Source organism: Acartia tonsa, chromosome 9, assembly GCF_053477335.1.
Source record: "Acartia tonsa isolate MP-2025a chromosome 9, ASM5347733v1, whole genome shotgun sequence".
NCBI classification, from domain to species: Eukaryota; Metazoa; Arthropoda; class Copepoda; order Calanoida; family Acartiidae; genus Acartia; species Acartia tonsa.
In genome coordinates, this window is record NC_137268.1 from 37,278,819 (window position 1) to 37,294,756 (window position 15,938).

Here is a 15,938-nt window from a genome sequence, read left to right on the forward strand (position 1 = left end):
AAAGTAACGTGTCAAATTAAAGATCTTACCAGTTTGTTCATAATGGCAATTTTCTTTTTGTTGTATTTTAGTACCTTTAAACCAACTTAATTTAAAAAAAAACTTAAACTACTTCAAAAATGAGAGATATACAAAAATCGATTGCATATCTAAATTCTATGGATCATTTTGCATCTACAACTTACTAAAAGCACCGACTAGCTATTTAAAAAAAAAATCACAAAAGTTAGGACACGTTCTTTTCCTAATTTTACATTGACTATTTGCCTAATCTTATATGTAAATTATTATTGGTCAATTATAGTTTGCATCTTTGTCCCCCCCCGGACCCCCCCTCCCCATGATGTTTTAGTACATTTTTATTTTGGGTATTCTAGTCAAATTCTTTATGTTTACTTTTATGTATGTCAATCAAGCAGCTGCGCCTCATATTACACTATCCTACCTAATTTATGTTTTATCCTATCATATAAAGTAGTAACTTTTTTTGTCTGTAGCTAAGGATCTTACTAACCACTGAACCGATTTGGTTCTCCTTTTCAATGAAGCTTCCCATAGGCCCCAGAATGGTTTTAGTCCATTTTTTTTTATAAAACTCTGGGTATGGTTTTAGGCTATTTTTCTGCCCTTCCATATCCCATATTATTGAGCCCCTAAATACTAGAGGCGCAGCCGCTAGTTTTAAATGAAAAGAAAAGTCTTTTTATGGAAGGTTTTTTTTTCGAAAGGATGTTGCAAGCAAAAAGATAAGTGTTTGATAAAAAAGGAAATTATGTCGGTTAGCGAGATCTTTCAGTGCAAACAAATAGATAAAGAGATTGCACATGCTTTTGTTACATAAGATCTTGGAAACGGCTATTCCAAAGGATTTCAACGGAAAAAAAAACTCAAAATAAAATATAAGGGGTATGGATCTGCTACCAAATCATATTCTATTTTCTTGTTTATGAACAACTATCTATAATACAAAGTAGAACGATGTCTGTCTGTTTGTTTGTCTGTGTGTCTGTTTGTTTGTAGCGAAGGATCTCGCTAACCGCTGAACCGATCAGGTTCTCGTTGTTATATAAGAGAATATTTTTAAAATGTATTTTTTATTTTCAGAAATTAAAATGTATAAAGTTATGTTGTGATAAAGTGAAAAAATAGAGATAAATCTGGCATAGAGTCTGAACAATTTGTTTAAAAAGTGACTGAGAAAAATGAATACCCTTGATGTTCATATTAAAAAGGTCAGTTTTTTTTAATATTTATGCTTAGCTCATCTTAAAATAACTTTATGACTGTATAAGGTCTTTATTTTCTCTCAATATTTAAAGAATTATCATAAAAGAAAATATCTTTTTGGTAGAGGAATGCTAATTTTTTTCTGTTTTTGTAATGTATATATAACCCCAATACAACATAATAAAATAATGTAAAATTCATTCAAATCCTAAGACTAGAATTAAAGGCTTTTCGGGAAGCCAAAATTTATATTTTTAAAATAAGTTTTCTTCCCTTCTGACCTAATTGTGCAGTGGTTTTAGAGTAATTACTAGACTAACAAGGATGACAACATCCATAAAAGCGAAGCTTTGAAACGTTAGGACAAACGAACATTAATACTTGTATAGTGTCATAACTGAATAATTAGAATAAAGTCGAAGCAAAATTGTAAGTAAATTTGTTGAAAAACTGCTTGATACAGGATAATGTTTTTGGACATACTTACATTTTTAGGACTTAATTATAGAGTTGCTTCGCTTATAATTTTGTACTTTGTTGTCCCAGGAATCAATATACCAAAAATCAGATCAAACGGATAACTAGATTCCATAAAAATTTGTTGTTAAAAAAGTAGAAAAATCAACATGTTTAAAATGGACGTACGGTCATTCTGCAATCACTATGAATCACTATGCATAGTCTGAAATCGATAGAAAAATCATAACATGCCTAAATTAACGAAAAAAAGCTATCTGTCTCGGACGGACGGACCGACCCTAATTATAGAAAAGCTTCAAATATAGGTTTTATTTTCTCAGGGGCATGCACAAGTTTTTTAATTTTTTTTTACATCCCCCTTATCCCAAAATTGAGGGGGGTGGCACCTAGAAGGGTATATCCACCCCTTCTGCACGTCACTGTTTTTATCATAATCGTTCTTGTCAAAGAATGATTTTGAAAATTTCTTTAAATTGCACAATATATAGTAGTAAAATATAACGTTTTACTAAATAATGTAAAATTTAATTTTTAAGTGCAAAATTATGAAATATTAAACTAATTTGCTCTTATCAAAAAATGATAATTGGTGTCGTTTTTCCGTTAACAGGGTTTTCATGCACTTTACATGTTTAGAGTATTTTTGATATAATTATATATTAACAATTTAAAATATAGAGAATAGTTATTTCTCGCATCGTATTGTAAACAGCTTTGCGCGGATATAAAACGTACAATTTTAAGATTAAGACCAATTTTTTTAACCCGAGATGCCGAAGCTAATAAACTGGTTTTAATCTTATAATTGTACATTTGTATATCTATAATACAAAGTAGAACGATGTCTGCCTGTTTGTCTGTTTGTTTGTCTGTGTGTCTGTTTGTCTGTTTGTTTGTAGCGAAGGTTCTCGCTAACCGCTGAACCGATCGGGTTCTGCTTTACAGGTTAGCTTCTCATAGGTCCCGGGAAGGTTTATAACTATTTTCTTGAGGGATGGGACACTTCCAACCCCCCCAAAAAATTAAAAATCCCCCCCAAATTTTTTTTCTTTTTAAAACTAAAATTAAAATAGTGGGGACAACTAACCCCCATATAAAAACCTCAAACCTCTTGGGGCATCGCCCCTAGAGGCTAGGGGCGAAGCCGCTAGTTTGTTAAAAACTAGATATAATACGATGCTAGACATAATTTTTCAGTATGAAAGAGGAACTATAATCCACCGGATATTAATCGGTTTCGAAGCATTATTACCATTTTTTATTACTATTTATAAAAGAGACGAATTAATTTTTGAAGGATTAAATTCGTTATTTTTAAAAGAGAAGCTTTTATGTAATTATTGTATGTTAAAGCAGAGCTTTTCTATAATAGAAAACAAATTTATTACTTTAATAAACGTCCTTCTACAACTAGTTTTCTAATTTTCTTAATTTTTGCTGTATAATACCTTACTGTTACCTCTATTACAGCAGTTACAGCAGTAAAAAGTAGTTCATTTGTCTGAAGCTAAAAAGCTAGAAAAATGCTTTACAAGTGTCTTTGAGTAGTTTTAGGCTATTTTTCTGAACTTCTTCGCCCTTCCCTATAGGATAGGGGCGAAGCAGCTAGTAAGTCCATAAAGTATGTAAAGAAATTCTATTAATAGTACATTATTTATATGAATTATTATATTCTTATTACATAGTATCAGATTTCATATTATAGGCAACCTTGTATGTGAAAATCTATACTTTTTTTTATTGATAGTGCTTCATTAACTATCTACCTATTTATATATCTATCTATCTAATTATCTATCTATCTATCTATCTATCTATCTATCTATCTATCTATCTATCTATCTATCTAATAAGTAATTATCTCCATCTTCCTGAATTTTTCACACTTTTCTTTTGAGTTGACATAAAATAATTTTATTTCTTTTTGGGGGTCTTCAAATTTACAAGAAAAATCAATGAATAAAAAAAATAGATAAAATCATAAAAGATTTAGTTTGATTTTGTAGATTTTTATATGATTTTGGAGGATTTTTTTTACAAAAACAATATTGCTTCACCATTGAGCAGCGACCATAATGTTTTTAAGAATCCACCTCTGACCTATAGTAATAAAGAATTTATTTGAAAAATAATTGGTAGAAGGTTCATTTTCTTTTGTAAAATTTGAAGCACCCACTTACTTTTTTTTGTGGGCAATAACAATTAGTAAATTATTTAATTTCCCGTCACAAGAACTTTACAAAAATTTTACCATTTATTTTGCTAGTAACATTTGTTTGGTGGATTTTTAATTGTTATTTTTGCGCGAATTTAATCTTAAATTAAAATTTTATTGTAGCGCAACTTCGCTTAAACTAGGGCATGTCAGTACGTTCGTCTTTTGAAAAGAGCTTTTGGATCTTAAATATAATGTTTGTAGATCAAAAGCTCCAGAATTGAAAAAAAAACTAATTTACTGATTATGATTATAATTATATTTCCGGTATGGCTTCAAAGCCGATTAATATCCGCTGAATTTGAACCGGTTCTCAGTCATACTGCAAAATCAAGTATAGCATCGTATTACATACATTTTCGACGGATATTTAAAAGAAAATCATCAAATCAATAACAGTTTTGTTAAACCAGGCATTCGACCTCTAGGGTCTAACAAATCTGGTTTTAATCTTATAATTTTTCATTTACATGATTTACATATAGAATTGTTTTTGCTTGTTGTCGCTGCATTTTTTATGAACATAATCACCCTTGCTGCTAATTGTTTTATGCCTATGTAATTAAACATTTTTAGTATAAATATTTCAAGTTTAAATTTGATCAATACACAACCAAATTCAATAGAAGAAAAACAAATAAAAAAAATACAGGGTTAGATTACTTTATTTAAGTCATAAAATGTTAGTGAGATAAAACATTAAATAAAAATGCAAAATCTAATATCATGTGCAAAAAAGATAACCAAAAAGTTATACAGTTAATAAGTTAGAGTTAGTTATTAACTCGGCCAGATTATAACATTAATAGCGATGACACGCATTTTGGCGATATGAATTACAAGCTAGTTAAATAGTTTCATACAAGCAATAAATGTATAAGTTTAGATTTATAACCTAGACCCAAGTGGTAGAGACCCCTTTTGTCTGCTAGCATTCTGTTCTTTTGTAGGGACTCAGCTGTGTTTATATTTACGTCAGGACATGGCAACGCTCGGTGGACAGAGTTACATATAGCTAATGCCCCCTTAATTCTTTTACTTTAATGTTCAAAGAAGCAATATCTTTAGACTACAACCCTATTTAGAAAATCTCCATGAAATTAAACAATTGAAGCCTGAAAATAAAAGTAATATACATACATTTCATTGTATTATAATACAAAATTGTTCAAACAAGGATGAAATTATTTAATTAACGCAGTTTCATATCATAATAGTCATTTATCACAACGTACCATAGACAGCTTTCCGTGGATATGAAAGAAAAATTAAAAACAGTTAATAAAACTGGTATTAATATTATGATTTTTATCAAAATATTTGTGGAAAATTGTCTGTAGTTCGATGATATACATAATTTTAAATTATGGCTGAGAACCGGTTCTAATCCACCGGATATTAATCGGTTTCCAAGCCATACTGGAAAATATATTAAATCATTTATATTTAAAGCTTTTACCTACAATTTAACAATAAGTTTCATGCATCTGACATAACAGCAAGATGTTTGGATCATGGAAAGAAAACAAAGTCATTCCTAATTAGGACAGAAGTCACTGGAAATTGGTCTAAGGAAGGCTACCTATGTCCTTCATCTAACAAAATCTAACTTAAGGGAGGTGACTTATGTCCTTTGTCTAACAAATTCTTACGTTAGGAAGGCTGCTTATGTCCTTCATCTTGCAAAACATAGCTTCTCATTCCTTCACATAGCAAAACCTCACAAAACAAAGCATTTTTGTCCTTCACATAGCAAATTCTTGCAAAACATAGCAAATTCTTGCAAAACATAGCAAATTCTTGGAAAACTTAGCTTTTTTGTCCTTCACATAGCAAATTCTTGCAAAACATAGCAAATTCTTGCAAAACATAGCAAATTCTTGGAAAACTTAGCTTTTCTGTCCTTCACATAGCAAATTCTTGCAAAACATAGCAAATTCTTGCAAAACATAGCAAATTCTTGCAAAACATAGCAAAATCTTGCAAAACATAGCAAATTCTTGGAAAACTTAGCTATTCAGTCCTTCACATAGCAAATTCTTGCAAAACATAGCAAATTCTTGCAAAACATAGCAAATTCTTGCAAAACATAGCAAATTCTTGCAAAACATAGCAAATTCTTGGTAAACTTAGCTTTTCTGTCCTTCACATAGCAAATTCTTGCAAAACATAGCAAATTCTTGCAAAACATAGCAAATTCTTGCAAAACATAGCAAATTATTGGAAAATTTAGCTTTTTTGTCCTTCACATAGCAAATTCTTGCAAAACATAGCATTTATGTCCTTTACATAGCTAAATCTTTCAAAATGCAGCTTTTCTGTCCTAAACATAGCTAAATGTTGCAAAATGTAGCATATTCTTGCTATTTAGACCACCCATTCCTGGGATCTTAAGCTTCAGACAGGAAAACCTTTCTGTTTGGTTATTGAATTGATAGGATTTCAGAACAATGATATTAATTTTGATGTTTTATAACTCTGAATTTTTTCATCCATTTAAAATAGCCAGCTTTTTGTTAATAAATGTGAAAACTAAAAATGCTTTTAATTTTAATGATCAACTAACTGCTATGCTAGAGACATATTAATGGAAAGAGGGGAAAGTCTCCCCACCCTAATTTTTATTTCATTTTTCTAGGGCAATTTCTCCTAAGAATGTGGTAATACTCTTCCCTCAAATAGCTTTAAACCTTTATTGGTCTCATACGAAGATAAATTGTAAAAGAACCATACAATTACTATAATAGCATAGTAAAAAAATATATTTTTTTAAAAGATAGCTTTTTATAATAAAGAAATAAGTAAAAAAAAACTGTTTGGCTAGGTGGCTAGTTGGGCGTTTACGGCATGGGTCGGAACACACACAAAGACCATAGACTATGTATGCTTAGATTTGTAAGAATTTTGATTTATTGTTGCCTGTTGGTGTTTTATTTTAAACTATCGGCTACGCTCCTAGAGGTCTCCAGGGGTACTTGAGGTGGATGTGGTTTGGATTAAACCCTTCCATTTTATATTATTTTTAAAATGAAAAAGTAAAAAACAAATTACTCCTCCCCCATTTTTCATTCGATTTTTTAAAGGGTTATTTTTTCAAGGAAGGGTTTATCTTAGGAGGACGGTGGTACCCTTCCCTAGAATAGCAATAAACCTACCCATGTCCTGTAAGAAGCTACACTATGAAAGTGAACCATATCGAATCAGCGGTCCCTGATTATTTTTTTTCTTAAAATCTTTTATATTACACTAGCGGCTTCGCCCCTAGCCTCTAGGGGCTTGGGCACCAAGAGGTTTGATCAAACCAAAATTTCGTATTTAAGATTTAAAAAAAGAATGTAAAAAAAAAATTCTTGGGGGGGTAGTCCAGCCAACTATTTTAATTTTAGTTTTAAAAAGAAAAAAAATAGGGGGGTTGGGGATGTCCCACCCCCTAAGAAAATAGTTATAAACCTTCCCGGGACCTATGAGAAGCTACCCTGTAAAGGAGAACCCGATCAGTTCAGCGGTTAGCGAGATCCTTCGCTACAAACAAACAGACGGACATCGTTCTACTTTGTATTATAGATATTCTATATTTATAAGTTGTCTTTGATGTTAAACATTTTTGACCCATGCCGTCACATAAAAATCACGCCAAAATCAGGGATTAAAAGGGATAACACAATGGATGATAAATCAATTTACATAATTAATTAAATAAAAAGTCTCCAAAATGTTGAGCCCATAAATGAGAAATTGTTAAGATAAAACTTTGGGTACTGTGTAATAATCCAAGGAGTGGGTGTACATTGAGCTGCTTATTACACTGGTCTCCAAAGTTTTATAGTAACGTTTTCTTATTCGTTGGCTTAATCTTAGGGAAATATAATTGAATTTTTATTGGTTGGTACATTAAAATGAGTGTCTTGTCCATTAACGATTCAACCACTAATCATAACTTATAGAAGGGATAACTTTATGTTTAATCATTGAGGATTTACATCAACTTATTGGCAATTGAATATCATTTTAGATCCCTGTTAATAGTAAACGATTCAACCACTAATTATAACTTACAGAAGGGATGATTTTATGTTTAATCATTGAGGATTTACATCAACTTATCGGCAATTGTCTTATCCCTTTAGATCCCTGTAAATAGTACGTTTTGCGAAATGGACATAATAATACTATATGGGGGGATGACCAATAACAGAGCTAAAGAAATGTTAATTTTCGGAATTTTTTACAATAAAATATATATGTTGAAAAGTTATAACGGATTATAAATTTTCTTAGTATTCATATTAATTAATACCAAAAAAATAAATTAGAATATTTCTTAATTTCAAAACTTTGTGTGATTAGATTTTAGTATTGGTAATTAACCAACCCCAGGTCGTGTTGGGTCAAAAGTCATAAGGATGGCTTAATTTTGGAATTGATAAGCACGCTATCTTATTGACATAGAATTACATAGAAAAGTTGTCGCCAAATTAAGTTGCTAAGTTCTGTATTGATTCACGTTGATATTATAACAGGAGAAAATTTTGGTTGCAATTTCTCTTCGATTTTATTTTGTGGGCCATTTATCCAGTAAGAGAAGAGGGAATAGGTTAAAAGAATTGGGTGGGGGAGATCGTTATTTTAGCCCACTAGAGAGTTCACTTTATTATAGAACATGCAAATCTCGTGTAAGATCCAAGTAATAATAAATCCATTGTGATGAATTAAAAATTAAAAAAAAAACTTTGAAAATTGACCCACTCTAATCTTCATAGACCATACTTCGCGACAGCGGACGGCATGATGTGTCAAGTTTTTTCTTCTTATTTTGAAAAGCTAGCTTTTACACAAGAACATATATTTTACTATCCTTATAATAAAAGTAACAGGATCTGTGTCTGTCTATCTGTATGTATATCTCGTTAACTTCTGAACTTATAGGGTTCTGTACTTAGTTTAGCTTCTTATTAGTTCTGGGATAGGTTATAGGTATATGTACCACCCTCCCAGGAGAATTCACCCCTAGTAAAAATTAACCCCCCCCCCCCCAAAAAAAAAGTCTCTAGGGGCAGAGCAGCTAGTAGATCATTAAATTTTAAAGCATTTTTAGTTTTCACATTTATTAACAAAAAGCTGGCTATTTTAAATGGATGAAAAAATTCAGAGTTATAAAACATCAAAATTAATATCATTGTTCTGAAATCCTATCAATTCAATAACCAAACAGTAAGGTTTTCTTGTTTGAAGCTTAAGATCCCAGGAATGGGTGGTCTAAATAGCAAGAATATGCTACATTTTGCAACATTTAGCTATGTTTAGGACAGAAAAGCTGCATTTTGAAAGATTTAGCTATGTAAAGGACATAAATGCTATGTTTTGCAAGAATTTGCTATGTGAAGGACAAAAAAGCTAAGTTTTCCAATAATTTGCTATGTTTTGCAAGAATTTGCTTTGTTTTGCAAGAATTTGCTATGTTTTGCAAGAATTTGCTATGTTTTGTAAGAATTTGCTATGTTTTGCAAGAATTTGCTATGTTTTGCAAGAATTTGCTATGTTTTGCAAGAATTTGCTATGTTTTGCAAGAATTTGCTATGTTTTGCAAGAATTTGCTATGTTTTGCAAGAATTTGCTATGTGAAGGACAGAAAAGCTAAGTTTTCCAAGAATTTGCTATGTTTTGCAAGAATTTGCTATGTTTTGCAAGAATTTGCTATGTTTTGCAAGAATTTGCTATGTTTTGCAAGAATTTGCTATGTTTTGCAAGAATTTGCTATGTTTTGCAAGAATTTGCTATGTTTTGCAAGAATTTGCTATGTTTTGCAAGAATTTGCTATGTTTTGCAAGAATTTGCTATGTTTTGCAAGAATTTGCTATGTGAAGGACAGAAAAGCTAAGTTTACCAAGAATTTGCTATGTTTTGCAAGAATTTGCTATGTTTTGCAAGAATTTGCTATGTTTTGCAAGAATTTGCTAAGTTTTGCAAGAATTTGCTATGTTTTGCAAGAATTTGCTATGTTTTGCAAGAATTTGCTATGTTTTGCAAGAATTTGCTATGTGAAGGACAGAATAGCTAAGTTTTCCAAGAATTTGCTATGTTTTGCAAGATTTTGCTATGTTTTGCAAGAATTTGCTATGTGAAGGACCAAAAAGCTAGGTTTTGTTAGGTGAAGGGAGGCTACTTATGTCCTCAATCTTGTTTTGCAATGTTTTGCTATGTGATGGACCAAAAAGCTATTTTATGCAAGATTTTGCTATGTGAAGGACCAAAAAGCTATGTTTTGCAATATTTTGCTATAATAAGGACAGAAAAGCTAAGTTTTGCAATATTTTGCTATGTGATGGACCAAAAACCAATTTTTTGCAAGATTTTGCTATGTGAAGGACCAAAAAGCTAGGTTTTGTTAGGTGAAGGGAGGCTACTTATGTCCTCAATCTTGCAAAATCTAAGGGAGGCAATTTATGCCCTTCATCTAACAAATTCTCACTTAAGGAAGGCTACTTATGTCCTTCCTAGGAAGGTGACTTCTGTCCTAATTAAGGAATGACTTTGTTTTCTTTCCATGATCCAGATGTTTTATTGGTTTCTTGCTACTGATTACTTGTCGACCAAAAATGGATATATTGTCATTTTAAACTAAATAATTTAATAGTAGTTATAGAGTAGCTTTTTGTTATGCCCCTCATCTTATAATATAAATCATGCTAACGCCCATTTACTAGCCAACAACGACCATATAAAGTAGAACAACGGTTGTCCGTCCGTTGGTCATTTGATCTTAATAAACGGATTAGAACCTCGTAAAAGTGTCGAACTATGACGTCAAAAAAAAAATAACAATTAAACAATGAGAAGCCAGTATTCACTGTAATTGACCAATGGTAAAATATATAGCGATCTCTCATTGGTTAATTGTTAATTTTTTCTGACGTCATAGTCAGACACTTTTACTGGGTTCACGAATTACGTTGTGCTTTTCACGGAATATAAACCCAAAAATTGTTGAATACTTTCTTTGATAAAAGGCTATAAAGTTTCACTTTTTTCAAATTCTATTGCTTTGAATGAGCCTTTGGACATACAAAACAGTGGTTTCCAAAAGGTTTGTTTGTCTGTATGTCGGTCATTGAGTTTTAAAGGGTTCTCTTCTTTCCCTTTATAATTGTCGTAGTAATGCAAACTACTATAATTAGATCCGTCTGTCCGTACGTTTGACGGTAAGTTAAGTTTAAAGGACAGACATACGGATATCTTGCATTATAGGATAGCTTCGCTACTAGAAGGACCTAAGAATTATATATTCATAAGTAGGCCTATACTATATACTATTGGTTGAGACAAATGCCCATAAAATCTCCACATCACGACACAGTTTCAATATTATAAACTAACAGATACAGTGTTCTCTAAAGTTCGACTTCCTTATAAAGACATAATTTTGTACTTGAATAAGGGGGGGGGGGCTGCTTGCTTCAAAGTGTCTAGTTTTATCTTAAAATAATTAAAATAAGGAGAGAGGGTTAGTTTTAATGTCTGTTTGCTAATTACTATAGGTCAGTTGAGGTTACATTATCAAGCTCTTGATAGTGCCTATAAAAAAGGGATAAATTAAAAAACTTTAAACCGAAGTATCTTTTTTTAATAGGCAGTATAAAGAGCTTCTATATCATCCTTATTTTAGATTTATTTCGTTGGAAATCACCAGTTATTTTTTATTTATTTAAACTACATGAATAGATCTTAATAAATTATATTTTGGTACTAAGTCACTGACTTTTTTTAGTAAAAAGGGGTATAGTACCTTTCGTTGCAACGCCTCTTAATGGCTTTTAATAGGTTATTTTAGGTCATATTGGGTTAGGTGATTGCCCCGCAGGGTTAGGCAATTGGCAGCGCAGGGTTAGAGCCACCCACAGGGGCTAGAAATAGTAGAAAAACTACTGTGAAAAATACGAAGAATCGCCGTTTAAGGAGCGTTGCCACGAAAGGGACTATACCCGCAAAAAGTAAGTTTTACTTTAGTGTCGTTTAAACAAACGACAGTAAAACGAACAATAGAGAAGTTTCGCTGCCTAAAATGTGAGGGGCGATCGTGTTCTATACTTGATTGTTAAATAGATATGAATAATAGTGAAGGGATGTTGGTTATATTAAGTAGTCCGCCTTGTAAAGGGATTTCATTTCTGTAAAATAATTCATGGAGGGAGGGGGTATTTGGAAGTAAATCATGCTGATACCCAAAGTTTTATTAAGACAATTCATTCGTTGGGTACTAAAATCATATATGGGTTGGGTTGTACAATTTTAAATTCTGTAAAATACTTAAAGACTTAAACTCATGGATGGAGGGGAGATTTGACTGTAAATTATACCCTACATTTTAAGGACAGCCACTGCAATCCTAAAATATAAAGTAGATCTTTTGTCTGAAGCTTAATTACTAAATCGATTGAGTTCTCAAATTTAAGGAAACTTCGCATAGGCCCCAGTTTGGTTTTAGACTACTTTTAAAAAGAATTAGATCTTGAGATGGTTTTAAATTTTTAATTTCTAGCCCCTATATGCCCCAAGGGGTGTAACTTTTTTTAGTATACCTTAAATTTGAAATATTCTAGAAATAGTTTTTTAGAATAAATATATCTGTTTTTGTATAGATTTTGGTTATACTAAGTAGTTCTTTATTATGCATGTATTTTTGCTTAATATTAGATCAAGTAGTTTTAGACCAACATAATTTTGTCTCTATTATAGCTTTTGAATATTTGAGATAATAAAGAGGGAAATAACGATGACGGGTAAATAAAAGATGACAGTAGTTCGAAATCTCGGATTTTTAAAAACTTGTTTTGTTCCCCCCCCTTATTTTTGTGCATTAACTGGTGTTTATACAAATGCGCCAATTTCAAATCCCCTACCTAAAATTTTTTTATAATATTTTTTTATTAAAACTCAAATTAAAAAGTAGAAAGGCGGTTGACTTATCCCCCTCCCACTTTAATAATACCTAAAGGCTTCTAGGGGGCGTTGCCCCTAGTCTATCTTAAAATAAAGCTATATCTTGCATTATTTTTTTCAATTAGGTGTTTGAACACGAATTGCATATAGTAAAAATATTTTTCTTTTTTAATTGTTATCCAAATAAGATAAAAGTTATACTTAAAAATTGTTTTAATAGTTATCATTATATTTTGCATTTAAAAAAAACACCAAAATTGACCAAAATATGCGTATATATTTTGTACTCACTTGCGTAATTTATATTTCAGATTTTATTTACCCGTCATCAAATAAAATCTGAAATATAAATGACGCAAGTGAGTACAAAATATATACGCATATTTTGGTCAATTTTGGTGTTTTTTTAAAAATGCTAAATATAATGATAACTATTAAAACAATTTTTAAGTATAACTTTTATCTTATTAGGATAACAATTAAAAAAGAAAAATATTTTTACTATATGCAATTCGTGTTCAAACACCTAATTGAAAAAAATAATGCAAGATATAGCTTTTATTTTAAGATAGACGAGGGGCAACGCCCCCTAGAAGCCTTTAGGTATTATTAAAGTGGGAGGGGGATAAGTCAACCGCCTTTCTACTTTTTAATTTGAGTTTTAATAAAAAATATTATAAAAAAATTTTAGGTAGGGGATTTGAAATTGGCGCATTTGTATAAACACCAGTTAATGCACAAAAATAAGGGGGGGGAACAAAACAAGTTTTAAAAAATCCGAGATTTCGAACTACTGTCATCGAAATAACAGGTACGTCCAAGGGGAGGGGGGGGGGACTTATTATGCATGTATTTTTGTTTAATAATAGATCAAGTAGTTTTAGACCAACACAATTTTGTCTCTATTATAGCTTTTGAATATTTGAGACTAGCCTACAGCTCACGTTGTTCGCTGGTCTGTAATGCTCTTAAGAATATTAAATATCCTTACTGGAAAGGTAGAAGTCTGATGCAATTATTAAGGTATAAAATCCAGTTAAGAATTTGTAGAGGGCCCGATCTTTCAGGGTTAAGACAGAAGACTTATTTTATGTTTACTGACCAATGCACCTCTACTCTAAGAATAATATTGTCTGTCGGTCTATTGGTAATGCTCTTAAATAATTTCCCAGTTTTTATCGAAGATATTTTTTTGTGTACTTACTATGTCTGTCTGTTGTGCACCCTTTTTGCTTTCATTTGCTTTGCCTTTTATTTTTTTTAAATTCAAGAGCTTCTATGGTTATGGATGTTGTCATCCTTATCTACCTGTTAAATTTTAGTAGCAAAGTCAATTAATATTAAGTTAAATAATTTTATTCCTCACTTAGTCTGTTATTCTGTCTATAGTGCTTCGAAATAAATAAAATTACTGTAAGGGAAATGTTTATTTTCCCTTCTGCTATCTAATATAGAAGGTTGAATTTTTTCAGACCAATGTACTTCTGTCCGCCTATCCTTCGATCAATCAGTACTGCACATAAACATAATTTTATTTTCTGATATCAAAGACTAATTTGTGTGAAGATTTGTATGACCTCTGCACTGATCATCGTTCGTCTGTCTGTCGCTTATACCGCGTTTTCTTCTTTTAACTTTTAACTTTTGTGTTTTTACTTTTACTATTAGGAACTTTGCTACTTATGGATATTATCATCATTGTTGATGATTTTTAAACTTAGGGATCTTAGGAGATAATGTTCTATATTTATTTTACATCCCAAATGGTGATAAACAAAGGTAAGCCTTCTGTTAATTTAAGTTTGGACACTTCTAGTATGTATAGAACTGATGAAACACTGATTAAGTTTTTTTAGTCAACGTGGTTACTAAACTTTGGTTAACAGTGTAATTTACAGTCAAATGTTCCCTCCTTCCCTGAGGAAAAGAAATTTTGGTATTGAAACTATCCTTCTTCCTCTAAATTCATATGGTCTATTAGTCTTTTGGAGACATCATATTTTAATAGCTAAAAGCCTAAAATATTTGTTTTCTCAGCTGCTATCAAAATTAAATGGCTTAAATTTTTAATCAAGATTATAATGGAACATTTGCAAATTCCGCTGTTACTTAGTAGCGAAGCTTATTTATAATTCAAAATGTCCGTCCGTTCGTCTGATGGCTAGGATTAGGGGGAAATGTGATTTTCTCTCTTCAATTTTTCAATTCAATGCCTGAAAAATTGTGTAAATATTCCCTACATAGCTTGTCAGTGTGGACCTCATTTATTGGTCAGTTCGTTCATCCAGTAAGAGGGAAGGAAATGGGGTAGAAGGGTTGTATAATATTAATGATCTATTTCTACAGTTGTTCTGTCCATCCGTACGTCCCTAAAAGAAAGTTCTGATTGTTAATTTAGGCATATTAGAATTGTTCTATTGAATTAAAACTTGACAATAAAATTCATGAAACTGTCCTGCAATGAAGTCAAAGTAAATTTTTACCATTGCTTTACATAGTTTCCCCATCACCATGACGTTAGTATGTCCAAATAAAATAACTTGTATTTAAGGTATTAAATGACATATTTACTCAAATTTTTGCTGCAATATAAATATTTTCTCTTTTAAGTGCAGTTACTCTATATTTCTTAATGTTCTTTAGTATTTAGTAGTTCTTTACGGATTTTGTCACCCTTGTTAATCTTTCTCTCTCTCTCTCTCTCTCTTCCCCCCCCCCTCGTTATATTTCTCTCTCTACCCCCTCTCTCTCCTTATCTCTCTCTCCCCCCCCGTTCTCTTTCTCTCCCCCCTCTCTCTGTCTCGTTACTACGACTTTTTAATGTCTTACGTTAGAATATTTGTTTAACTGAGTATTCAGTAATTAGTTTATATTTTCACCCAATTTAAAAATACACGATTTAACGTTTTGCTTCCTTTTTTAAAATCATTTATTAAAGATTAAAATCCTAATATTTTTCATTTCAAATTTTCGTCCTAAAGGGGTTAAAACATTTAGTTCAATATCTGAACACATTTACTGGAGTGTCGCACGAATCAATTCATTTTAAAACTAAGTTTTCTAAGATATACTATTTTTA

At 31.3% G+C, this 15,938-nt stretch overlaps 1 protein-coding gene across 1 annotated transcript in view; it reads left to right on the forward strand.

Moving 5' to 3' along the window:
- Nucleotides 1–1,102: 1,102 nt before the first annotated feature.
- Nucleotides 1,103–15,938, forward strand: part of LOC145328859 (uncharacterized) — a 98,302-nt gene continuing 83,466 nt past the window's right edge. Inside the window, exon 1 of the mRNA XM_080172767.1 lies at nt 1,103–1,232. Within this exon, the coding sequence (XP_080028893.1) occupies nt 1,203–1,232 (30 nt within the window). The 5' untranslated portion in view covers nt 1,103–1,202. The remainder of the gene's footprint in view (nt 1,233–15,938) is intronic.